Source organism: Notamacropus eugenii, chromosome 2 (assembly GCF_028372415.1).
Source record: "Notamacropus eugenii isolate mMacEug1 chromosome 2, mMacEug1.pri_v2, whole genome shotgun sequence".
NCBI lineage: Eukaryota > Metazoa > Chordata > Mammalia > Diprotodontia > Macropodidae > Notamacropus > Notamacropus eugenii.
The window spans coordinates 390,193,064-390,220,935 of NC_092873.1; the positions used below are offsets into that span (position 1 = coordinate 390,193,064).

Sequence of the window (27,872 nt, forward strand, 5' to 3'; positions counted from 1 at the left end):
TTCTCAGGTCTTAGATGTGGCTTGACAGTGGGCTGATAGAGGCAGGAATAGCAAAGGCTGATTGTCAGAAAGTGAAATAACTTTTCCCTCAGGATGGAGGAATTCTGTCCCTCAAGCTGGAAGGGACATCAGAGGCCATCTCACTCACCATTATTAAATGAGATAATACTTGTGAAGCCTGACACACTGTAGGCACTTAATAAACGTTTGCTCTTTCTCCCTACCCCTTTATTTTGTAGATGGGAAAACTGAGAGAACTCATGTGACTTATCCAAAGTTGAACAGGTAGTAAATGTCAGAGGCAGGATTTGAACTCAGGTTTTACAATTAGTGCTCTTTCCATTTTATTATGCTGCCTACAAATGGGAGAATTTACCTGGATTTGGAGTTGAACATCTTAATACTCTGCATTTGGCTTAAGAAATAAAAAAAAAAGGCACCTGCCTCCAGCTTAACTAAAGCTTCCCATGAATTTACAGGAAAGTTATAACTATTTTTTCTCAGACTCTTTCTGACTCTAAGAAATGTAAATGTAGGAAGGTGAATGAACAAATATTCCTCAGGGTCCACTTATTTCAGGAGGACTTGAGTTCAAATCAGACACTTGACATTCACTAGCTGTGTGCCCTTGGGCAAGTCACTTAACCCCAATTACCTCATCCTGGGTCATCTCCAATCATCCTGATGAGTATCTGGTCACTGGTTTCAGATGGCTCTGGAGGAGAAGTGAGGCTGGTCACCTGCACAGTCTTCCCTCACTCAAAACAAAGTCAAATGCAAGTCATGTCATCATTTCTCTGATGGCATGGTCTTCTTCGCCCATGGCTACCTTGGGTTAGAGATGACTAATTTCTCTTCTAATGGAGAATTTAAACATCCCTTCCATTCAGTACATTTGTCTACCTATTGTGTGACTTGCCCAAAACTGAGGTAATTAAGAGATAAATGAGATAGGAGAATGAGTTGAAAATAGACTATCTGGAGATTGGTGAAGATTAGATTAATGCAGCAGTGACTGAAAGTATGAACAACTGCAATTTAATAAGGAGATTTATAAATCTCTTTTTATATTAATAGTGACAGCTTGAAAGATAGATTTGTTCAACAAAGGAGTGGCTGACCCAATTATGATTAACAGAGGCTGTTAACTAAAATAAGAAAGAGTGTACGTAAATTAGATGAGACATAAGAATTATGGCCAGTGTTTTAGAGTTAACAGAAATGTTCTCAACTGCCCTAGTAACATTCTTAGTTGAGTGACTGTAAAATGTAATTCAGCTGGGCTCTGCATGATTCCCAGGAGAGAGGGCTGGAGTTGCAAATGTATCTAGGACATCTGCATTGTAATTTCCAGGTAGTGGAACACTGAAAAACCTCAGGGCCCTGGAAGATTATTGAAATCTATTGTTTTGGACATAGCAGCACTCACTGCCAGAAACTGGTTTTGGTTTGGAGAAGATGTTACCTCATACTCTTTTGGCTCCCTAAAAATTAGCAGAGAAGATCATGAGTTTGTAGGGGGAAATGATGAGTAATATTAATCCAGATCTAAATCTAATCTAAAAATAATCTCATTTTATGTCCATAAGAATCAATACCATGGAAGATATTTGTGGCTAGAGAGATCTAGGCTCTTTTATGCAGTAGGACTGAATATTTGTTTTGTGTTTTTTGTTTCCAATTGGATTAATTTTAGCTCTTGAACACAGCTCAGATTTCTAATGAGAGAGCATTGCTGCTAATTTCAAGGCTTCTCATTAGACCAGTGTCTTTTTGTGAAGTGAGAAAACACTCTCATTGGCTCATCTATTGTTATTCAATCAATATTGTGTGCACTTGAAGGAGTGTTTGTTTGCCTACTTGGCTCCTTGCAACCTGGATACATACAGATTGAACATGGGACTTTCTTTGTATGTTTAAAAAGAAAAGACTGAGGAGAACTCAGAAAAGGATACCTGGGATGTAGGGTTTTTGTTGTTTTATTAAAAATCTAAGAAACAATAGAAGCAGTGTGTAGAGTAGTACTAAAAATCCTAATGATGAAATTTACACATTTTACTGAGATTTCCTGACTTCCTTATAAAATCCGTATTTTGGAAGAAATGGAGTGGTATCAGATGGCATCAACTAAAGCCCGTTATAATTCAGTGTAGCCATTGGAGGTCTGGTTTAGGTGTTCTGCCTGATGAGGGTGGCCTCTTAATGCCATTCTGGTTTTGTAATCTGGTTATGAGGATGTGGGGTTCAGTCATGGGCTAGCCCAGCGTGTGTGTTTTTGAGTGTTTTCCATTGGACTCCCTCGGTAATAGAATGTTGAATTCCATTTGTCAACTCAGAGACTCTCCAGAGTTTTCAGTGGATTGTTCTTGACTTACTAGAATGAATTATAGATCCTGGCTGTCTGCCTCCATTTAGGTTTGTACCAGTCAGAAGTTCTGCGGCTCTTTGAGGAGGAAAGTGAATGAAATCGAGACCCAGCTACCAGCCTTGCTTGAAGCCAAAATGCTAGCTGTTTCAGGTAAGGTGTTGGGGACCTGGGACTTTAAAAGTAAAGGGAAGTTGAAAGGAAACATTTAAGGGGATTCTTTGAAAAATACTTGTTGAGAAGACTTTGAGCTTGTACTTCAGGCTTTTTCAACAACTTGTTTTTATTTTCTGTTTTGAGTGGTATTTGCTTCTATGCTGCTATTGACTTGATCTCAAAGCACTTTCAGTGGAATCTTAGGTTTACATAGCCTCACCCCATTCAAGAGACATGGCAATAGCACATCCCCTTTATTAAGGTATAACAATTTGTTGTATGTGAGTATAGATATGCAAAGTTGATATTAGCTTTATTTATTTATTTGATTATTCATTCATTTGAGCACTCACTCCTTCACTCTTTTTTTTTTTTTATTGTCTACAACTCAGTCTTCTTAAAGATGCAGGACCTGTATTTCTTCTATATTCTTTATCATCCCTGCAGCTCTTAGTTTGGTGTCATGTACCTGGTGGTTTCTTAATTAATGTGGTTTGATAATATCATTCCTGTTTTAAAGATAGAAAAGTGAAGACATCATAAATTAAAGAGATATGTCTATCAAGAAGGTCATTCATGGAGATGGGAGTAGCTCTTAGAAGTGTGTACTTTCATTGTGAGTACTCAGAGACACCCTCTTCATTTGATAATTACTAGTCAATATATTTCAAAATGTCCACAAACCAAGAGCTCTGAAAACAACATGCTACTTTCCATTTGCATAATGCTTCACAATGTGCTTTCACAAGCATTATTTTATTTGATCCTCACAAAAAACTCCGTGAAGTAAGTAGCTGTCGAAGGAGTCAAGTGACTTTTGTCCTTCATTAGGATCAATCATGGGAGCCTGTTGTGTCATTTTCGACTCTGTGAGTCGATTTGGGGTTTTCTTGATAGAGATACTGATATGATTTGCCATTGCCTTCTCCAACTTACGTTACAGATAAGGAACAGGGTTAAGTGAGTTACCCAGGGTCACATGGCTAGAAAGGATCAGAGGCTAGATTTGAACTCAGGAAGATGAGTCCTCCTGACTTCAGACCCAATGCTCTGTACCAGCTAGCTACTGTATTATCTTTGACAGATGAAGGAGTGGAGTCACAGATAGATGAAGACACTTCCCTGAAGTTAACCAGCTAATTAGTGATATGTGCATGATTGGAACCCAAGTCTTCTGACTCAGCCCCCTGCTAACCCTTAGTTGAGTGATGGTTCAGGATTCTTAACCTGAGATCTATAAACTTGTTAAAATTTTTTTATAATACATTTCCTTTGTAATATTTTATGTTTTATGCATTTAAAATATTATTCTGAGAAAGGATCCATGATACACAAAAAGATTAATATCTCTTGCACTAGAATCATGGAAGCTACCCTAAGAGAAACACTTGGTGCAGTGGATAGAGTGCTGGACCTAGGGTCAAGAAGACCTGAGTTCAAACTCTGCCTTAGATGTCTGACTTAAAGGCTTTTAGGGTCCCTTTTAACCCTAAATCTATGATCTTCTGATCTTTACTAATGTCCAGTTTCCTGAAAGATTATATGGGATCATGGGAAACTAGTTTGGTTCTATAATGAAGGCATTGAATATCTGCTGAGTTTTATAGGTTAGATGAACCCACAAACCCATCAACTTCAGAAGAACCATAAAAATTTAACAAAAAGGTATAATAATTACATGTATGGGTTTTAAATGACATTTGAAAATGGAATACAGTAATTGGCAACTTCTGCTCTTCAGATCATTAAACAACTAATGTTGGCAGCTAAAGAGCAATTTGGTCCTTGGCGCAGTCATGCATGTTATTTACAACCAGAGAAACAGTGAAATGTGAATGTAGGGCCGGCTTGTAACAGCTTTCCATGCCATTTACTTGAAATTACTGCCCCATTTACAAGGAGGGAGAACAAGATTGAACACAATTTTGATTCTGAGTTAGACTACTTGTCTTTGTCAATCAGTCAGTTTACTCCAGAAATACAGCCTAAATGAAGTCTTCTCCATGAACAGAGGGAGGCAGCAGAGGTGTCTCCTGTTCAAATGTGAATCATATCTTTTTCAAATGTCCAGGAAATGGATATGATCCATGTAGAATGTTGTACATGAGGGCACATGGATTGGGAACACTTTTTTAAAATCCTGTTGACCAGCTGGGAAATCTGGTAACTCAGATCTCTATTAAGGTTTAAGTAAGTGGTGCACTGGATAGAGTGTGAGACCTGAAGTAATAAAGATTCATCTTCCTGAGTTCAAATCTGGTCTCAGACACTCACTAGCTGTGTTACCCTGGGCAAGTCACTTTACCCTGTTTGCCTCAGTTTCCTCATCTGTAAAATGAGCTGGAAAAGGAAATGGCAAACTATTCCAATATCTTTGTCAAGAAAATCTAAAATGCCTTCATGAAGAGTTTGACAGGACTGAAACAACTGAAAAAGGCAAAATATCATCAAGAGGAGTCATATCTCTTTGAGGCAGCTAGGTGGCACAGTGGATAGAGGGCTGTGCCTCAAGTAAGGAAGATTCAACTCTGACCTCAGAATTTACTAGCTGTGTCACCCCAAGGCAAGTTGCTTAACCGTGTTTGCCCTAATTTCCTTATCTGTAAAATGAGCTGGAGAAGGAAACAGCAAACCACTCCAGGATCTTTGCCAGAAAAACCTCAAAGACGATCACAGAGTTGGACATGACTGAAACAACTGAACAACAATGACCGTTCAGTATCAACAAGAAATGATAACTAACCATTACAACAACATTCACATTCCTATAGTGCTTTGAAGTGTGCAAAGTGCTTTATGAATATCATCTCCTTTTGTCCTCACAACAATCCTGGGAAGTAGTTGCTATTATTTCCCTCATTTTACAGGTGAGGAAACTGAGGTAGAGATAGGTTAAGTGACTTGCCCAGGCTTCCACAACCAGTTTGTCAGCTACACTTTGGATCCCTCTCGTACACTGCTCACTTTTAATCCTGTTAGATGTAGCAGTTCCTTTTGGAGCATGCCTCCCTGCCATCCTTTGAGATAACATCAATAATGTTACATTCTTGTTACTTTCCTTTGAAGGCACTTTCTCATGATAGGATGTGACAGTGGAATTAAAGAGCCATTCTCCCCTCTTATTGCATTTCTTCTCCCTAACTTACTGTGTCCTGTCCGCTCTACTTCCACCTTTTCTCACTAGAGCCTTCAGAAAGAGGATGGAGTATCCCCAGTGCAAATATAAGGAGGTTTCTGTCACTGGAACCATGTCTGATCTAGATACCGAAATGGGTACTCCCAGGTGGAACATAGATTATACTTTACAGTAGAAACAGTGCTATATAGATGATAGGTTCTAGAGTACTGTTAACACTATATTTCAGCTACATCCTAGGTTAAATTGGCTTTTGTAAGCTGGAAATAACATTGTTTCTTTGGCAAAATGTGTTCTGTGTTTAAGGCAATTGACTTGTAAACCTCACTAGAACAATGTTCTTTTGAATAAACCCATCTGTAAGTTAGGACCACTCTGTGCTAACAAAGCGAGAGCCCCATAGTCTGACTGTATTTGCATCTGTCTTAGGGAATAATACAGGGACATGTTCAGGGTTTCTTCCCTTGGAGCACTTGTGCCTTAGGAAGGGAAGGAAAAGTAGAGGTTCAGTGTTCAAGGAGCTAGAGTTCTTTGGCTTGGATATGGAATAGCTAAGAAAGGAGAATTCTCTCTGGTTTCCATGGGTGTTGTAGCTGCCATTCTTTCTGCAGTTATCCCAAGGACTAGGTGCTCTTGGAATAAATATAGTGGAAGAAATCACTGAGAGGACAAAAGATTCTATTTTTAGTCTCATTCTTGCTTTCAGGATGAATGAATCCAATGTTGTGCTTTGTATGGTCTTTTTATAATGGAGCTATGCACTAAACCTCAGTGCTTCTCAAGAAAAGGGAGGAAAGAACCTTGAGTTTTAATATTGGCTCTGCCATTAACTGGCTCTTTAACCTTGGGTATGTCAGTTCATTCCTCTGGGCCTCAGTTTCCTCATCAGTAAAATGAGAGGGGTTGGGCTAAACCATTTACAAAGTCTCTTCTAACTCTATGATTCTATGACACACCATTGACTAGTGGACATAGCATTTTCTAACAATGCTAGTTCAGACAAGGACTATTTCTGTAGAACTTCTTTTAACTGTGTGAGACATATAGTCCCTCACTAAGGAGTGAGTACTGACCTTGAAAGTCACCACTACTCCTTACCTAGGCACATCTGAAAAATTATGAAAACTGCAGTGGAGTACTGTGTTGGGGCTACCAACCCACAGATATGAAAGTACTTCATTATGATTTTGGAAAACCAGGCCAGGAGAAGATTCTGGAGCTGGTGTGACAGGTTCCACAGGCTCAGGATGGTAGCAAATGTCTAAGAAGTGTGAAATTTGTTCTCACTGTCCTTAAAGGAAAGAGAGGCAGTCTGATACAATGGAGAAGTGATGGATTTGGAGTTAGAATACTTGGGTTTGAACCTTGGCTCAGTTAGTAGTGGTGTGAAAGCTACTTCCTCTCATTAGATTGTGAGTTCCTTGAGGGCTAGAACTGAATTTACTTTTCTTTGTATCCCCAGGGCCTAGCACAGTGCCTAGCACAGGGTAGATACTTAATACATGCTTATTCAGTGACTGATCTTTATGGGCCTCAGGTAATAGTTTAATAGAGTGCATTGAATATTTATCCATATCAGTGTAGCTTTTAGCCAGAACACTTAAAGAGAGAACCAAAGGGGTTTAGTAATCTTCATGGAATTAGCCTGGAATTGAAACAACAGGTTTACTTCCACCTTAGTCTGATCTGGTGTTTAAGAAGACCGAGTCCATGTGGGGCTAGGTATATGTGTGGGGGGATTGAGAAGTTCTGAGTCTGAATATAATCTCCTCCTTACATCTTTTCCATGGTGTTTCCAGTCTTTTGGCGCCCAATGTATGCTGTGACTATGGACCAATAATAGATCTTAAACTGGAACTTTCTTTGAAGTATCAAAACTTTAGTGACGTTTTGAGCATTGTTGGGGCAGAAAAGTTCTCCTCACATAGGTCATATAGAGTTGCGTGATCAATTTAGTTTTGAGAGCAGCGATTGCAGCCAGGTGAATATAATTTTTGAATAAGCCATAGGGTACGGATTGATCATTCATTCTTGCAAAATATTCCCTTTTACATTAACTATGGTTTCTATCCAGTTTGTAAGATCCTGCCCTTTTTTCTCCAGGAAGATTCTTTCTATCACATCAGTGTTCATTAACCATTACTAACTTCCTCCTACTTCCTAAGGTCAAGCAAGGTCCCAGGCTTGTCACAGAAAAGAAGATGAGATGACAGAAAGCAGAACTACTCAGTTCCTATTTTAATTCTGTTTTTTCTACCTGCAAGAATGATAGAATAAGAATGGGAGAGGGACTGAAACTATGATTTCATCAGTAGAGAAAACTCTTAGTGAGGAAAATTCCTCTACCAATGCAGGTTGGAGTTTTGTTTTCAGCTTAGAAATTTTCCTGGAATGCTATGAGGTCAAGTAACTTGCCAAAGGTCATGTAGCTAGTATGGGTCAGAGGCAGGATTTGAACCTAGGACTTCCTGGCTTCTATTCTTGTTCTATAGCCACTATTCTAAGCTGCCTTTCTAGACTGAGAATAATAGATGAAAAATGGTCAAGAAAGAACTGAAATCTAAAGTAAGTATGAGGATACTAAGAGAATACTGAGTTGCCTTCAGTGAGTTCTGGTCACCTGGCATGAATAAACTGTGACTTAACGGACTGAAAGAATTTAAGAATATAGTTACTGAACTGCTAGCAGTTATTTTTAAGGAACTGTCATCAACAGGAGAGGTGTTGCAATGCTAGACAAAATAGGTATTTTTTTTAAAGGAAAAGAAGGGATAAATTGAGAATATATATTTTTTAAATTTCAAAAAGGGAAATAAGATATATATTTCTATTTAATTTTGTCTCAAATTTATTTTCTCCCTCTACCCCCCCTCCCTCATTAAAAAGACAAGAAATATGATATAAGGTATATATTTCAAAAAGTTTTCAAATTTCATTTTGTTATTATGAATGTCACAAAACATGAACAAATATGAAGTTTTCCCTATATGAAGAATGAACATAGTTTTTTATGTGTTTCAAACTTAACTTGGTGATTTAAACTATATACCCTGTTTGTGTTCTCTTTTGAACTTCCTTCTGTTTCAAATGATTCAAATGAATCATTGACATTTGTCTTTCTTTTTTCTTAAAGTATCATTATTACTAACCCTTCACACCCTCCTTTGTAACAAGTAAGTACAGTCACTCCGAACAAATCCACACATTGACTACTTCTAAAAATATAGCTCTCATTCTGTACCTCTAGTCTATCAACTCTGCCAACAGGTGAGGAGCATGATCATTTTCAGTCTTTTGGAGTAAGAATTGGTTGTTGCATGGCTCATAGTTCCTAACTCTTTCACAGTTGTTCTATAACTACCCTCCTGGTTCTGCTTGCTTTGTTTTGCATCAGTTAGCATAAGTGCCTCTTGTTTCATTATTTCTTATGGTAAAATAAGATTCCATTGTATCCATAATATTCACATGCCACTATTTGTTCAGCCAAATAAATTATTCCACCAATTATAGGTATCAGCTTTATCTAAAATTCTTTGCTACAACTAAAAGTACAGTTGTGCAGATTGTCATACATATGGGTCCTTTCTCATTGTCTGATTTCTTTGCAATATAAGCCTAGTAGTGATATTTCTGGGTCAAAAGGAATAGATACAGTTTAGTGACTTTTTGAATGTAGTTCAGAATTGGTTTTTGTGATGATTTCTATAATGTAATTGCGCAGCTCCACCAAAAGTATTTTAGTGTTTCTGTCATATTATAGTCCCTCTAAACAGTCATTTTCCTTTTTTTTCTACCTTTGTCAATCTTATGGGTGTGAGAGAGAATCTAAGAGTTGCTTTAATTTACATTTCTTGTTTTAATAGTAATTTAAAGCAACTTAAATTTTTTTGATACTTTGAATTTCTTAGAACATTTCTCTTTTGGGGAATGGCTATGGCTCTTATATATTTGTATGGGTTTTTTATGTGTCTTAGCCATCAGACCTTTATCAGAGAAATTTCCTGAAGGATTTTCCCCCAGTCACTTTCTCTTATAATTCTAACTACACTGAGTTGTCTGTAGGGAAAAAAAAAAAAAACTTTTACATTTTATGCAATCAAAATTTTCTGTCATATCTTCTGTAATTCTCTTTATTCCTATTTTTTTTTAAATCAAGGACTTTTTCCTTATCCATTCCAGTTATTTTCAGTCATATTTAACTCTTTTAGTTCCTACTGGGGGTTTCTTGGCAAAGATACTGGAGTGATTTGCTATTTCCGTCTCCAGTTCATTATACAGATGCGAAAACTGAGGCAAATGGTTAAGTGACTTGCTTAGGGTCACACAGCTGTAAGGTAATTTATACCTATTTCTCTAATCTGTTTATGATATGACCATTTATGTCTAGTCCATTTGGAGACATTTGGAGCCTTTTGCGATTATGATGTGAAATGTTAATCTAAATTTAACTTCTGTCAGGCTGCTTTCCAGTTTTCTCAGGAATTTGTGCAATAGTGAGTCCTTGCCCCAGTAGTTGGAGCCCTTGAGTTTATCAAATACCATACTACTCTGTTCACTTGTTTCTGGATTTTGTTAACTAAATATATTCCATTAATCAACTTTTCTATTTCAAATTATATTCTGGTACATTTGATCTTGAATTCTTATAAAATTCTGGAATTAAAGGGATCATTTATGAATGTTTTGAAAAGGAAGTTTTGATTACTATAAGCTCACATGGGTACATTAAGAACAATCATATACTAGATTAATCTTGTTTCCCATTTTTACATACTGAACTGGTAATTCTACTGAACAGTAGAATGCTGTAGGCATTATATAGGATAATATGGCATGAGATCATAGATTCAGAGTTGCAAAGAACCTTAGAGATAATCTAGTCCAGTCAGCTAATGAGAAAACTGAATCTGGAGAGTTGAAATGACCACGATCACACAGCCAATAAAGAGATGGGATTCAAATCTAGGATTTTTGATGCCAAGGCCATTATTGTTGACACTATATCTTACTTCCTCTCATTCTCAGACATCAGTGTATTATATATCTTTTGGATAAGACAGAGAAATGTGAAGTGGATAATGGCACAGTTAGGTGGATTTTGAACTGGTGGATTTATTATCAACAAAGATTAATGGATCATTTTCAAGTTGGAAAGATATCCCTAATGATGTAGCTTGGTATCTTTAGTCATGCTCTGCTTAATATTCTTATTAATGATTCAAGTGAAGGCTTAATGGCATATTTGTCAAATTTGTAGTTGATGCTACACAAGTTTTGGAAGGATATGGCTAACAGATTGAATGACAAAACTGGAATCCAAAAAGATCTGGACAGGCTGAAATTGTTGGCTAACACTACCAAGATGAAATTTGATATGGATAAATGTAAGTTACTTCACTTAGACTGAAAAGTACAGGATAGAGATGACATGGATAGAGAGCAGTTCAAGTGAAAAAAATAGTTAAGGGGGTTATTGGACAGCAAACTAAGTATTAATTCATAATGAGGTATAGTAGCCAAAAAGAGCTAATATGATTTCTATACTGTATTAATAGGTATATAGTATCCAGAATAATAGAAGTGAATTTCCTGAATTCTTGACTCTGGTGTGACTATGTATAAAAAGTATTGTATCCTGTTCTGGGTATCATGTTTTAGAATGTCCTTGGACAAACTAGACGGAATAGTACAGCTGAATGTTGAAGGGTACCATATGAGTAATCTTTGGACAACTGATGAGACTTAATTGGATCTCTAGCTCCTGTCTTAGGGCTACTGATTTATGAGTACTCACTATATAAGGGGCAGCTAGGTAGTGGAGTGGATAGAGCACCAGCAGGAGTCAGGAAGACCTGAGTTCAGATCTCACCTCAGACACTTGGCACTCACTAGCTCTGTGACCTTGGGCAAGTCACTTAACCCCAATTGCTTCATCCTGGGTCATCTCCAGTCATCCTGATGAATACCTGGTCACTGGATTCAGATGGCTCTGGAGGAGAAGTGAGGCTGGTGACCTGCACAGCCCTCCCTCACTCAAAACTAAGTCAAGTGCAAGTCATGTCATTATTTCTCTGATGACATGGTCTTCTTTGGCAATGAAGGACGAACACACACATTCACTAGATACATATAGCTTGGTCCCAGCTAGCCAACTATGCTTCATAACTGTCTTCTGGTTATTGCCAGAATTACTTTATTTAATATTTACTTATATTTGGTAATATTTAATGTTACCAAAATTATTACCTCAATAGCTGAGGAATATATTATCCCCCACTTCCCACTTCTTACTCTTAGAACAAAAATCAAACCAGTACTGCCATTGCTTTTGAAAAAGACATGTCAGTTGATTGCCCTATAGATTTACTTCCCATCCCCATGTGTTACCGGACTTAAACTCTCTTTTCCAGCCATCATTCCACAAATGTGCTTTTTTTCTCCTTGAGGACAGATACTATTTTTCTCTTGTATTTGTATTCCTAGTATTTAGTACAGTGCCTTGAGTATGGTAATTGCTTAATAAATGCTTGCTTAATCATGGAGGGGAGAATCATAATGTTCTTCAGTGCTGGGAGGATAGTTATATTGAAGAGGGGTTTAACTTTTTATGCTTGGCTTTGGAGGGCATACCAAGAAACAAAAGGAGGAGAATTCAGAGAAGCACAGGAAGAATCCACATGAATTGATACAGAAGGCAGTAAACAGAACCAGAGAAATAACATGCATAGTGACTATCACAATGTAAATGGAAAGAGCCAAAAAGAATACTAATTATAGTGACCAATCTTTGTCCCACAGAAAAGATGAGAAAATGAACCCATCTCCCGTCTTTACTACCGGCATGGGACATTGCTTATGCTGTCATTCAGTTGATGTGGTAGTTAGTTTTGCTGAACTGACTTTTTTCTTGCTTCTTAAAATATTTGTTACAGGAGATGGCTTGTTATGTAGATGAGGTGAGGCACATATTCAGAAATAAAAGTGACATAAAAATAAAAGCTACTAAACTTTCAAAAATCTCCTCTCCCCCGAAACAAATTTCAATCAATTTGTGGAAAGAGGAGTATATTAATATATTGTTAGTATAGTTGTGGATTAGAAAAACTATTCTGGGAAGAAATTTGGAAACATGAAAATAAAGTGACTAAGAAAGATGTCCATACCATTCCACTACTAGGCATATGACTTCCAAAAAGGTCAGTGACAGAAATAAAAGCCCCATATATGCAAAAATATTTATAACAACACCTTTGTGGCAGCAAAGAATTAGAAGCAGAGTAGATGTTCATCAATTGGAATTAATTCTTTACTGCACATAAGAAATGACTAGTATGCTTATTACAGAGAAACATGAAAAGTTTATAGGAACTGATGTAAAGTCAAGTAAGCAGTACCAGGAAAACTGTGTATAGTAACCATAACAATTAAAATGAAAAGAACAAAAAGAAAACAATTGAAACTGAATGTTGTAAAATTGTAACAAATTTAGCCCCAAAGAAGAGATATAAGAAGACACTTCCCACTTCTTTGCAGAGATCAGGGTTCATAGTCTAAAACATTGCATGTAACATTGAACTTTTCAACATGTTTATTGGTTTTTACCAAATTTTTTCTTTTACCTCTTTAAAAATATTTTTTTGAAGGTGTGACATTCTTTGAAGGGTTTCACAAGGGAAAGTAGATGATATATAAAAAAAGATATCAATGAAATTTATTAAAAAAATAAACTACCTCCAACAACAACAACAAAACACCACATCCAGGATTAACGGGTAAAAATTGCAGGGAAGCAGATTTTGGCATAACAAAAGTAAACACTTCCCAGTAATTGGACCTGTCTAAAAATATGCAGTATTTTGAGGAGGTATGAGTTCACTGTTGTTGAATGTCTTTGAGTGGAGGCTGTATGACCACTTTGGAAGGAGAAGCAAGTTGAATGACCTCTGAGGGCCCCTTCCAAGCCTAAGATTGTATGATTATTTGAGGTGTGGTGGTGGCATGGGAAAGACTTCATCTTCTATAACATTATCGAGATTTGACATAACACAAGAACAGTTCTGCTAAGAGTACGTTCAGGAAGGAGACAGTGATAATACATTCAAAGCAATGATTTTTCTTTGCAGTCTAATTTTCATTCTCCATTTAACTAACTTATAAATAATTTTATTCTTTCTTGTCATTCTTTAGCCAATACTCCTTGAACCTCTAAATAATCTGAAGCCCCAATTTTTCTCCCTCATCTATACTCTACATAGAATAGATTTATTCTTAAATGGAAATATATCTTTGATCAATATTGTTGACTGCATAGTCTGTTATCACAGACGGCTAATGTAAGAAATGCAGACACTGATTTCTTGGAAATAAGTCTTACTCAACGTGACTGCCAACAAACTCTTCCAACAACTCTCTTTTGGTGCTGGGTGCTTCATGTTTTTTTGAACATTGATTCCATCTGGGTAATGTGAAGCAGTCAGTCTGGAAGACTGACTATATGATGACAGATGCTTTTTTTTTTTTTTTACCTTTTCCTATCCTTGTGCTTACATATCTAAAGATCAGTGAACTCAATGTTATTTGGGGGCTAGAGATGAAGGTTGATCTTTGGTAGCCTATAAAAACTAAGGAGAGACTTTTTAAAGAAAATTACAAATGGGGGAAAATGCTATTCCAGATGTTAGGAGCAGGCTGAATCAGAAGCTTGTTTGACTCCTTCTAAAATGGTGAATGGGATTTATCTACCTTTAAATATCAGTTTTCCCTGTAGACACTGAGGGATTTCTGTTATTGAGCCCTGACTGTAATTTCCTGCTCAGAATTACCTGAAATCTGTTCTTGACACATATTTTCTAGTAACCATATAGCTCATACAGAGCTATACAGAATTTTATTAAATAATATTCATAATTAAGATTAAATAAAAAGTACAGGCTTTTATTAAATTCTCCAGTTGGAGAATCTACCAGTTCCTAGTTTATCTTACTTTCCTGACTTTTCCATGCTCTAACATTTTTGCCACAGTGACCTGTGCTTCTACAATAAAATGTAATACAGAGGAGGACATCTGTCCTGAGTGCCTTTAGAATGTTTAGATCTCAGTGGGTTGTACAAAAATTGGAATTCTTCAGTAAGGGACCATTGTACTCTTAATCCTCTCAGGACAGGAAGAATTTTCTTTCCTAGTGATTGACCAAATTAACCTCAATTCATGGTAGCTGGGTGGTGTAGTGGATAGCGGACAGGAATCAGAGTCTGGAAGAACTAAGGTCCAATCTAGCCCTGGACACTTACCGGCTGTGTGTCCCCAGGTAAATCACTTAACATTTCTTAGCCCAAATTTCTCATCTGTTAAATAGGAACACTTACTTCTCAGGGTTATTATGAGGATCAGATGAGTTAAACATAGGTATAGCTCTTTGCAAACTTTAAAGCACTGTATGAGTGCTAGCTGCTCCTGCTGCTGCTGCTGCTACTACTACTACTACTACTGCTATTACTAGTTGTGCAACCCTGGGCAAGTCAATTAACCTCTCTTAACCTCAGTTTCCTCTTCCGTAAAACAGGGATAATAATAGCACTTATCTCTCAGGGTTATTATGAGGAGGAAATGAGATAATATTTGTAAAATGTTTTATAAACCTTAAAGTGCTATATAAATATAATTTGTTATTATTATTAGTAATAAAATCAGAATGAGTTTAAATTTAAGAATAATTCTTGTCTGTCAGAGGAGGAAAATTTTAGAAAATGAAACATTCCACGCCATCAAAATGCATAACAAAAACATCAAAAAGTGTGAATTCTCTTATGCACAGAGACATTCAATACAGTTTTGGACACAAAGTAAAAGCACCATTAATCCTTCCTGTAGCCACTTATTTTATCAGTCACATGAGTTAAGTCAATATTTTCACTAGATTCTGTCCTATTCTTTGTCACCCCTTTTGGGGATACTGGAGTAGTTGGCTATTTCCTTTTCCATATCATTTTACAAATGAGGAACTGAGGCTAGCAGCGTTAAGTGACTTGCCCAGAGTCATGCAGCTAGTAAATGTCTGCGGCTGAATTTGAACTATGGATTTTCTGACTTCAGGCTCAGTAGTCTATTCACTGCAGTGCCTAGCTGGTGAAGGGTAGCAAATGTTTATTTTGGTTTGATTTTTTTAAAAAAGTGACCTTATTTGGCAGCCTTAGGGGAAAAAAAAATCATACTGTGGACTGGTAAATGTTTTGTACTACCATGTATGCCTGACAAATCATCAAATCTTTTGTATGGAAAAGTGCTCAGTAATTTGAGAGGTTAAGAAGGATGAAGACTGAGAAAGATGAAGAATCTATTTTAATAAGGAAGAGGTAATTAGTAACCTCAGACAGAGCAATTTTGGTTGAGTGGTAAGGGCAGAAGCCAGATAAGAATAGGATAAGTGAGTGAAATAAGAAGTAGAGACAAGTGTAGGTAGGAGTCCTGCCTAGGAGTTTCATTGATCTAATTTATATATAGAAGCACTTTGTAACCATGAAGTGTACCGTAAATCGTTTTGATGAATTGATTCGTTCAAGGGCATGATGTGAGGTAGTAACAGTTGAGAATTCAATTCTTTTTTCAGGTTAGTTAGTTAGACTCAGGTTCCAGGTTAGTTAAGGCCACACATATAATAAGTGTCTGAGGTAGGATTTGAATTTAGGTCTTCTGATTCCTGGCCCAGGGTTCTCTCTCCTAGGCCACAATTTTAATGAGAATAATGAATTTTTTTCCCTCACAGATACTACCAACAAAAAGGGTTACTTTAAAGTATATTGGGGAAAAGAGAATAAAAGAATGGATGTGACATCTGCTAGTAGTGGATGAAATAATAACAGATGACAGAAGAAGGTACAATTACCCAAGATTTATTTTGCTTCCTTTCTCCACCCTTCCCTCAAATGTAGAGAATGACCCCTGGTCTGGAAAAGATAGAACACAAATGGCAAATATAGATTGAATCCCTGGGTCAGAAGAAAGGTGGTAATAGAGGACCTAATTTCCCTGAGTAAGTATAAGTCCTCAGGCCCGGATATGTAGATGCGTAAGTTACTTACCCTCTCTAGGACTTAGTTTCCTCATCCATAAAAGGGGGATAATAGTATCTACTTTGCAGGATTGTTGGGGGGATCAGATGAAATAACTTGTAAAGAATTTTGCAAAACTTAAAGTGCTTTAAAAAATGTTACCTATTATTCTGTACTCCATATTTTAAAAAGGACTTTGATAAGCTAGAGAGTCATTCAGAGAAGAGCACCTAGGTTGGTGAAAGTCCTTGAGAACATTAATTATTAATTATGAAGATTAATGGAAAGAACTGGGGATTTTTAGCATGGAGAAGAAAAGATTTCTCAGGGAAGCTGGTAACTGTCTTCTAGTATTTGAAGGGATATTGCCTGGAAGGAGGGATTAGATTTTTCTGGTTGTCTTCAGGAAGCAGAACTTGGAGCAATAGCTAGAAGTTACAGAGACAGAATTAGGTTGGAAATGACTTCTTCCCTCTCCTGCATTTATTATCATGCAGCCTTTTGTCTCTGTTAAAAATGGGTTGGGGTGGGGGGAGGGAAGGAAACAAGCATTTATTAAGCACCTACTGTGTGCCAGGCTGTGTTAAGAACTTTACAAACATTATCTCATTTGATAATGGGCTGTCCATATCTTTATTCATAAATCAACAGCGCAAATATTTAGATAGTAAAATAGGGCACAAGAATTAATCATATAAATTTAGTTGGCCTGTCCCTTCTGATACAGGCTGGAACTATTTCAAAAGGGAAAGACTGACAAACCTCTGGCCTTGTTGTAGTTTAGATTGACTTGTCTTCCAGATTCTGATTATATTTGGTTTATTTATACCCACAATATTGACAGTCTTATTTCCCACGTTCTTCCATGACTTCATTTTGGAGTATGCAGTTGCAGAAAGTCAAGAGACCAGCATTTGAATCCTGGCTCTGACATGACTTGAGTGTTGTCATGACCTCCTTGAATATTAATCTCCCTGTGTGGAAAGTTGGAGATATTAAGAGTTGACCTCCTTACCTCACAGGTTGTTTAAACGTACTTTGTAATCTATATTCATCTCAGCTGTTGTAACTAGGATGATGATGATAATATTTGGACTTGTGATGGTGTCTAGACAGGGGATTCCTCATGTGGAAGCTTCCTCTAGAGATATTCATATGAATAACTTATAATGTTGGAGAATTGTCTATGGTTCTGAGAAGTTAAATGGGGCCTTTATTATATAATTGGTATGTGTCAAAGCTAGGACTTGATGTTAGCACATCATCCTGTCTCCAAGGCAGGTTGGCTGGTTCTCCATTATGCCATACTGTCTCACATTTATTGATGTATTTTCAGACTTTGGGTCTTTAATCTCATTAGTCGACTTCTCTCTTCTGTTGCTGACTACAACCCATCCATACCTTTGTATCCTTTGTGATCTTATCCTTTGACTTTTCATAAATGTTCTGTATAGGATCTACTCAATGTAATGGAGATGAAGCTTTAATCTGGTATTTTATACATATTGAATAGATAATAGAGCAGTACTTGGGCTGTTAGTGTTATTGTTTGACTATCCCACCCCTTTTTTCTTGTCATAAATGTCCTTGATGTACTTTTTTTTTGGCCATTTCTTCTTTGTAAGTTATTATTGGCAATGTGTTACAATTTACTTATACTCTCCTCACCCTTTTAATCAATTGATATGCATTTAATTAGGCACTTAAATGTGCTAGGCTTATGTTAGGCATAAGAATACAAAGAAATGAAAGTCTTCTACCTTCAAGGGGCTTGCCATGATTATTTTTTAACTTATGTTATTATATTGCTGTGTTAACTTATTAATAATTTGTATAGCCATTAACTTTGATATTTATGTAAGCCTAGGAGATTAACAGTTTTGAAATATCTATATCTAGGGAGGGAGAAAAGAGGGGAGAGAGAGAAAAAGAGAGACATAGACAAAGAGAGAAATAGAAACAGAGAAATAAAGGAGCAACTGCTTATGGGAAAAAAGGTTTCTCCAGATCTGATAATGGGAGAAAATATTTAAATAAATAGGTATTTACAAAATAAATAGAAGTGTTGTAGCTACTTCAATGGCCTCTTCTCAGAGAGTCCAGAAACTATTACACTACTTTATAAAGAGCCTTTAGAATCCTGGAAAGTTACAATTTAATTAATATTTGTGACAAGTAAGTGAGAGACTGGCAATTTAAAGTCATTCTAAGCAAGTTATTTGAGGTGATGACTGAAGAGAGACCAAGTGAGGCAATGAAAAAATAGTATGAACATTTCTTTCTTTGATAGAATTGTTTAACTATCTTAACTATAAAGAAACCTAAAAAAGAAAATTCCTTGAGGAGTCAGAAGTGGAAAGAGAGACAGAGACACATAGACAGGGAGGAGAAAGAGAGAGCCTGAGATGTGTGAGAGAAAAAAAATTTGTTCTCTAAGAGAAACTATCTTAACACATATTGTCAAGGCATAAAAAGAGAATTCTTGAGAGACTTTGGCTATTAATCTGAAGAAACTGAATGGTAGGACTGCATTTCAGAAGTGAGAAATTAAGGATAGAAGTGAGGGTTAGGGGTAAGTACATCTTTGATCCTTCTCAGACACATAATAATGTATATGACCACCCCAAGACCATGCTATATGAAGTTCTAATCTCCACCTCAGTATGAAACTAAAAGTTCTATGATTTTGGGCTCTGATTAGCATACATTTCGCCTTATTTTTGCCCAGTCCCAGGTGACAACTGCATTTCCCAGACATCTCTATGACATGCTACCTAACTTCTTGTCCCTCCAACCCTCGTCTAACTATAGTTATAAGACCAGCAATAAGGTTCAAGAATACCTTGGTTAGTTGCCCTATTACTCCAAACATTACTGTCTTCCAAAATTTCCTCTCTAGCCGTCACATCCCTATGTATTTTCTTCCCCTAATAGAATGTAATCCCTGAGGGAAGGGACTGCTTTGCTTGCTGTTATTTGCACAGTGCCTAACATAGTAAGCACTTGACAAATGCTGTTGACAAGACTTGCCTACCAATTAGGCAGGTGAGGTGAGGGAGAATGCATTGAGGAGGACTCTGAGGTGAAGAACCTGGAGTGAATGAAAGGATAGTGATCCTTTCCCCAGAAATAAAGAGGTTCAGAAGGGATTTTGAGGAAATAATGAGTTATGGGTTATACATATTGCGTTTGAGACACCTATAGACAATCCAGTTCTAAGTGTTCTAAGTTAGTTTGGGAAACTGGGACTGGTTATATAGATCTGGGAGTCATTTGCATAGAGATGACATTTGAATGCATGGGAGATGATGAGGTTACCAAAAATAATGTAGAGGGGGAGAAGTGGGCCCAGGACAGCTCCTTAGGGTATAACCAAAGAAACCTGTTGCATTTTGTGGCTACCTTTTGAGTCACGCACAACTTCAGTTCTTCTGATATCATAGTATTCCATTATATGTAGTCATATCCATTATATGTAGTCCCAACATCACTGGGAGAATATTAAAATATGGGCTTCTGTGGTGTTGAACTTAGGATCATTGAAGTCCCTCAACAATTTCCCAAACATATTCTACATGTAAGTTCCAATAATGGTGATGATAAAAGAATTTCAGCTGTAAATTAGGTGGGTAAAATTGGTTTTGTTGGACAATTTGCTTAAACCTTTCTAGCTTTCCACCCTCCCATGCCCTAAGCCAGTCAGTTACCTGATCTATTGTCTATATTCATCATTTTTAAAATGAGACTATCAGGTACTGATCAATTCCTGGGGTTGTAGCAAGAGATGACTGATCAAATAATTGCAAAGCACTTAGAAAATAGCGTGTGACAGAGGATGCAGGTAAAATGAACAACAGCCTGGTGTCAACCTAGAGAATTTAAATTATGTTATTTGCAAAATAAAATATTTTGACAGATGCTTTAAAAATGCATGCAAATCCCCCAAGTACCTTTTGTATGCTAAAAAGCAAGCAGCTGTGTTTGTAGCATTGCTAGTCAGGGCAGCATTTTTTTCCTAGAGTCAATCCTCATGTGTCATTTAGAAAAAAATGCCCATTTTAGTTACTGTGATTGAGGGCAGGAGTTCACTGATAGCATTTTCTGTAGTTGGTGCACAGATCGGTGTCTACTTATCTGAATTTTTATCACAGAGCTATAGGCATCTTCTGGCTGCTGTGAAGACCTACATCAGATAAGGTTTGCCTTATGGGCATAGATCTGAGGCCAAAATGCTTATGAAATATTAATTGCATGGTGGGGGATGGGATCCCACTTCACTACAGCTTGGGTTTTGATAGAAACTTTCCTTTAGGGAATTTGGAATCATTTTGCAGAGATGAAACTTTCATATAGTATTATACTTTTTCCCAAGCCATCTTTCACAGGATAAAAACAGTGGCACCAGATTGTAATTAATGATCTCTCCTTCCTCATGGTTTATTAAGGACTCTGGGCTCCAGTGCTTGCAATGAGTTCCATTTGCTGGAGAGCCCAGAGTATTATGGCTTTGTTGCCAGCTTGCTGACTTCAAACACATTTACTTCTGGAAATACCTTTCTTCTTTCTCCATTTTATTCTTCTCTCTTTCCCCTTTCTCTTCCTTACCTTTTTCCCTCCTTTGTTCTTTTCCTATCATGCTTCTTTCTTCCTGTTACCTTCTTCCTAAATCTTTCACTTCCCTGTAATTCCCCTCCTTCAAAGCAGCCCATTTGAATTTGGGATGCTACCTCAAATTGTTAGGAAGTTTTTTCTTACAATAAGTTTGTCTCCCACTATGCAACTTTCACCCATTATTCCTAGTCTGCCCACTCAGGGACAGAACAAGTGCTTTTGAATACTTGAAGCAACTATAATGTCCTTCTATTTTCAAGGCTAAAACAATTTGTAATTATCCCTTCCACACTGCAGTGATTAGGTGCACAGATCTAGAAAGTCAGCGTAAAATTTTTTGACCCTCCCTTGTACCAGAGAAGAAGTCTGAATTATTATGGTATTAAAAGATAAAATATATTGATATTATACAACACTATACATATATTTTATGCATTTCTGAGTTTCTAAACTTGTTCTGTGTCATCTGTTGGTCTTTGTGTGTTGTCTGTGACTTCTGCAAAACTCCCAAACAATTCCCATTTAATCTCTTATGCTGACTCACGTTATATCAAAACCATGATGGGGAAAATCATGATGTAGAAGTAATAGCTGTCGTTCATTCAGCTAATCATCACATGGCATTATCAGGAGACTCCCAATCATCCTTTCAGTCTTCTCTAGATCTTCTCCAGCTTATCAATGTCTTTCCTAAAATGCAGGTCCCAGAAGTGGATACCATACTCCATATGTGATCTGACTTCAGAGTAATAGTGTGAGACTAGAATAGAGGATAGGTGAAGGGACTGAAAAAAGAAAGCTGGGAGGTGATCAACAAGATGGCAGAGTGGTTATTTTCCATGTAGCTCCCCAAATTACTAACCTCTAAAAAAAGAAAATATGTCCCAAACTTAATGCGATTAAAATTGAATGTATGGATAAGAATATAGGAAAACCATTAAAGGTAAAAGCCATAATAAAATCAGAGCATAGATATTTGAAGCTCCCAGTCACCCTTCCCACTCCCAGGCTACCTTGGGAGCTAGGCACAAGCAATGCAAGCGGTCTCATGGGTTACTTTTTCAATAGTAACTGTGGAGATCCCTGCTTATTTCTCATACAGTTGTGACTCCGTATAGTGTTCCCTCCCTCCCTCCCCAGGAAAAACGTGGATTCTGCCTAGTCATATGAATCAGCGAATGAAGTAGCACTTTTGTTGTTGTTTATTCATGTCTGACTCTTCATGACTCCATTTGGGATTTTCTTGTGTTTGCCGTTTCCTTCTCCAGCTCATATTATAGATGAGGAAACTGAGGCAAACAGGGTGAAGTGACTTGCCCAGGGTCACTCAGCTGGTAAGTGTCTGAGGCTGGATTTGAACTCAGGTCCTCTTGATTCCAGGGCTAGCACTCTGTCATCTGTCCCATCTAGCTGCTGAAATAGCATTTATCAAGTGCTTATTGTATGCAAGCCACTGTGCTAAGCTCTGAGTATCCGAATAAGAGCAAGCTAAAAAACCCAGAATGGTCCAGTCCTTTCAGTCAGGTACCTACATTCTATTAGTAGAAGAAAATACAGAGGGATGTGGTGATTAGGGAGAGAGTAGTGTTTGGAATAATAGGGCAGCTAATTGAAGTATTCTTGAACCTTATTTCTGTTCTTATAACTGAAGTTAGATGGGGGTTAGAGGGAAAAGAAGTTAGGTAGCATGTGGAGGTGTCTGGGAAATGCAGTTGTGACCTGAGACTGGGCAAAATAAGGCAAAATGAATGGGGATCAGAGTCCAGGATCACAGGACTTTCAGTGTCATACTGAGGTGGAGGTTAGAACTTTATATAGCATGGTTTTGGGGTAGTCATGTGTATTATTCAGAAATCTTAGAAAAAAACAGCTAGATATTTCAAAATGATTCAAAAGAGAAAGAAAATTTTTAAAAGAAGGTATAAGGCTAGAAATTATACCATTATCTAAATTTCTCAAAGTAGAATTAGTAAAGACATTTAGTGGAGTTGAATAGGTAGCTTAGATCACACAACAGAGAATCTCTCCCAAATAAGAGACTCTGAAAAAATGATCCAGATCATTGATTGAGGAGTGACTGAAGAATTAATGGTATATGAATTTGATACAATTATTATTGGAATCTGAGAAAGGATGAATATAAAGAATTCAGAGGATCATGGAAAGATATATGAATTTATGTGGAATGAAATAAGAAGCATATATATAATAAAAATATAATAAATTTATATATGTTATATATAACACATATAATGAAATAGGACACATATTTGTAATACAATCTATACTATGACTGCAACAAGATAAATGAAAAGAACTATAAGATGAAAAGGAATGCTACCTAATCATGATGTTCAGTTTTGGTCCCAGAGAAGAAAGGAGAAAATGTAATAACTTTCTTTGGAGAAGTGGGGGACTATGGGTGGGGAATGATGCATATACTATCAGATTTGGTGGATATGATGGGTTTTTTTTTTTATGCTTAACTGGGAAGATTTACTAGGTAGGGAAGAGCAGATGTTTAGAAATGACTGTGATGGAAAAACAAAAAGTATAAAAAAGGAAGAAACTCTGACCTTTGTTTCTGAAGGTCAAAGCTATATTTTCTTTATCCTTTCTAATTCCTTGAAGCACTCCTATGGTGAGTGTTCAGACAGGTGGGCACATACAACTGTGCATATTAGCGATAGAAAGTTTGCATTAGGGTTCTTTCTCAAATGTTAAGGTGTTTGGGCATTATATTTAACTTTCTTTTTTTAATTTTTATTTTATTTTATTTTTTACATTTGATTTTCTGATAACACTGTTATGAATCTGACCTTTTTCTTTGTTGATACAAAACCTTCGTAATGAAATGAAGGAGATGTTATTTGAGATCTTCAGAAATCCTTTTTATTTGGGTCTCATGTCAGCTAATATTCCCCAGATTTTGTCCAAGTCCAGTCTTGGCAAAAGATGGAAGAGAGACTCCCTCCCCAATGTCCATCTGTTAAAGTCTCTCCATTCCTTCAACTTCATTCCATCAAGTCCTTTCATTCCTTCAACTTGAGTGCCCATCTGCTCAAAGCCTTTTCCCAAAGGAAATCAGATCTCACTGTCACTTGCTTTCCTTTGACCTCTTCTTCCTCACATTTCATATACCATTTTGTCTAGATGTGTCTTTTGCACCTTTCCCTCTCTCCCTTAGATAAGAGATATTTAAATGTCTTTCCTACTTGTTAGATTACACACACTTTGAAAACAGGATCCATCATATCTGTCTTTGTCTCTCCCCACTGCCTTGGATGGTTGGTTGGTTGAATTTACTTGGAAGGGCCATATGACCTCTTCAAGTCCATTTTAGCTCCATGATTCTGAAATGTACATGTTGCTTAGGTGCTATGATGGTAATCATGATAGGAAGATACCAACAAATCATGGACTGACACTTTAAATTCCATAATCCCATACCTTTTATTATAATATAATCTTTAAATAGCACAAGGAAAAGAATTCTGTGATCTTTACCTTGGAGAAGCCTTTCTAGCTTTGATATTAGCATGAAATCTATCCACTGCATTAAAAAAAAAAGAAATAGGGGGGCAGAGCCAAGATGGCGGAGTAGAAAGACGCACATACACATAGCTCCGAGCCCACAACCCACAGAACGGCTAGAGGGGAGTAACTTACGGTGAATTCTGCACCCAGAGGCCACGGATTATTGGAGCGAGGGAGATTTCTGTTCTGGAGAGACCTGCAAACCTCTCGCGGGGGGTCCTTCGCGCTGGGGACTGGGCGCCGGAACTGGGAGCTGAGTGCAGCCCTGCAGCGGCCGCGACACCGTGAGGAAAAGATCCGAGTGGGCTACGGGGACGGGATCTCCTGCGGCCACGCGGGTCCCTCCACCCAGAGAGGGAACTGCAAACCTCTCGCAAAAGGTCCGTCGCGCTGCAGACGCGGAGCCCAGCCCAGACCTGCGGCGGCCGCAGCTCCGAGAGGTACAGATCCGAGCAGGCTTCAGGGACGGGATCTCCAGTGGCAGCACAAGCCCCTCCACCCACAGGTGATGGGGGTCGGTGAGAGAGTCTCTTTGGTGGGTCGAGAGGGGAGTGGGGTGCCCCCATGGCTCGGCCCCCCCAGGAGATAGAAGCTGAGAGGCGGCTGCAGACAGGGGCTCCCCAAGCGGGTGGGAGCCTGGATCCATTGTGGAAGGTCTGTGCATAAACCCCCTGAGGGAACAGAGCCTGAGAGGCGGCCCTGCCCCTACCTGACCACCTGAACTTAATTCTCACACTGAATAGCAGCCCTGCCCCCACCAAAAGCCCTAAGGCGGGAAGCTGCATTTGAATCTCAGTCCCCAAACGCTGGCTGGGAGGACCAGGAGGCGAGGTGGGTGTGAGGAGAATATTCAGAGGTCAAGCCACTGGCTGGGGAGAATGCCAAGAAAAGGGAAAAGAAATAAAACTATTGAAGGGTACTTTCTCGGAGAAAAGACACTTCCTCCCTTCCTTTCTGACGAGGAAGAACAATGCTTACCATCAGGCAAAGACACAGAAATCAAGGATTCTGTGTCCCAGCCCACCCAATGGGCTCAGGCCATGGAAGAGCTCAAAAAGAATTTTGAAAATCAAGTTAGAGAGGTGGAGGAAAAACTGGGAAGAGAAATGAGAGGGATGAAAGAGAAGCATGAAAAGCAGATCAGCTCCCTGCTAAAGGAGAACCAAAAAAATGTTGAAGAAATTAACACCTTGAAAACTAGCCTAACTCAATTGGCAAAAGAGGTTCAAAAGGCCAATGAGGAGAAGAATGCTTTCAAAAACAGAATTAGCCAAATGGAAAAGGAGATTCAAAAGCTCACTGAAGAAAATAGATCTTTCAAAACTGGAATGGTACAGATGGACGCTAAGGACTTTATGAGAAAGACAGATATCACAGAACATAGCGTGAAGATTCGAAAAATGGAAGATAATGTGAAATATCTTATTGGAAAAACAACTGACCTGGAAAATAGAATCAGGAGAGACAATGTAAAAATTCTGGGACTACCTGAAAACCATGATCAAAAGAAGAGCCTAGACATCATCTTCCATGAAATTATCAAGGAAAACTGCCCTGAGATTCTAGAACCAGAGGGCAAAATAAATATTCAAGGAATCCACAGAACACCGCCTGAAAGAGATCCAAAAAGAGAAACTCCTAGGAACATTGTGGCCAAATTCCAGAATTCCCAGGTGAAAGAGAAAATATTGCAAGCAGCTAGAAAGAAACAATTCAAGTATTGTGGAAATACAATCAGGATAACACAAGATCTAGCACCCTCTACATTAAGGGATCGAAGGGAATGGAATAGGATATTCCAGAAGTCAAAGGAACTAGGACTAAAACCAAGAATCACCTACCCAGCAAAACTGAGTATAATACTTCAGGAGAAAAAATGGTCTTTCAATGAAATAGAGGATTTTCAAATTTTCTTGATGAAAAGACTAGAGCTGGAAAGAAAATTTGACTTTCTAACACAAGAATGAAGAGAACCATGAAAAGGTGAACAGCAAAGAGAAGTCATAAGGGACTTACTAAAGTTGAACTGTTTACATTCCTACATAGAAAGACAATATTTGGAACTCTTGAAACATTTCAGTATCTGGGTACTGGGTGGGAGTACACAAGCACACACATGCACACACGCACACATACATAGAGACAGAGTGCACAGAGTGAATTGAAGAGGATGGGATCATATCTTAAAAAAAAAAAAGGAAATCAAGCATTGAGAGAGAAATATTGGGAGGAGAAAGGGAGAAGTTGAATGGGGCAAATTATCTCTCATAAAAGAGGCAAGCAAAAGACTTATTAGTGGAGGGATAAAGAGGGGAGGCAAGAGAAAAACATGAGGTCTACTCATCACATTCCACGAAAGGAAAGAATAAAATGCACACTCATTTTGATAGGAAAACCTATCTCATAATACAGGAGAGTGGGGGACAGGGGCACAAGCAGGGTGGGGAGGAGGATGGAGGGGAAGGCATGGGGAGGAGAATGCAATCCGAGGTCGACACTCATGGGAAGGGAAAGGATCATAAGAGAATAGAAGTAATGGGGGACAGGATAGGATGGAGGGAAATATAGTTAGTCCTATACAACACAACTAGTATGGAAATCATTTGCAAAACTACACAGATTTGGCCTATATTGAATTGCTTGTCTTCCAAAGGGAAGGGGTGGAGAGGGAGGGAGCTAAAGAAGTTGGAACTCAAAGTGTTAGGATCAACTGTAATGTTCTTACCACTGGGAAATAAGAAATACAGGTTAAGGGGTCAAGAAAGCTATCTGGCCCTACAGGACAAAAGAGAAGACGGAGACAAGGGCAGAGAGGGAGGATAGAAGAGAGAGCAGATTGGTCACAGGGGCAATTAGAATGCTTGGGTTTGGGGGCGGAGGGGATAAAAGGGGAGAAAATTTGTAACCCAAAATTTTGTGAAAATAAATGTTAAAAGCTAAATAAAAAAAAAAAAGAAATATCATTTGAAAATGCAGGAAGATCCTCTTTATAAGTCTGATGCTAAGGAGAATAACACT

At 37.9% G+C, this 27,872-nt stretch overlaps 1 protein-coding gene across 8 annotated transcripts in view; it reads left to right on the plus strand.

Annotated features, from left to right (window-relative positions):
• Nucleotides 1–27,872, plus strand: part of DISC1 (DISC1 scaffold protein) — a 574,426-nt gene that overhangs the window by 179,695 nt on the left and 366,859 nt on the right. For all 8 annotated transcript variants that reach the window (XR_011975415.1, XM_072647488.1, XM_072647489.1 and 5 more), the window contains one exon: nt 2,416–2,518. Coding sequence is in view for 7 of the 8 variants with exons in the window: in XM_072647488.1 (XP_072503589.1) it covers nt 2,416–2,518 (103 nt within the window). In the remaining variant the exon portion in view is untranslated. The remainder of the gene's footprint in view (nt 1–2,415; nt 2,519–27,872) is intronic.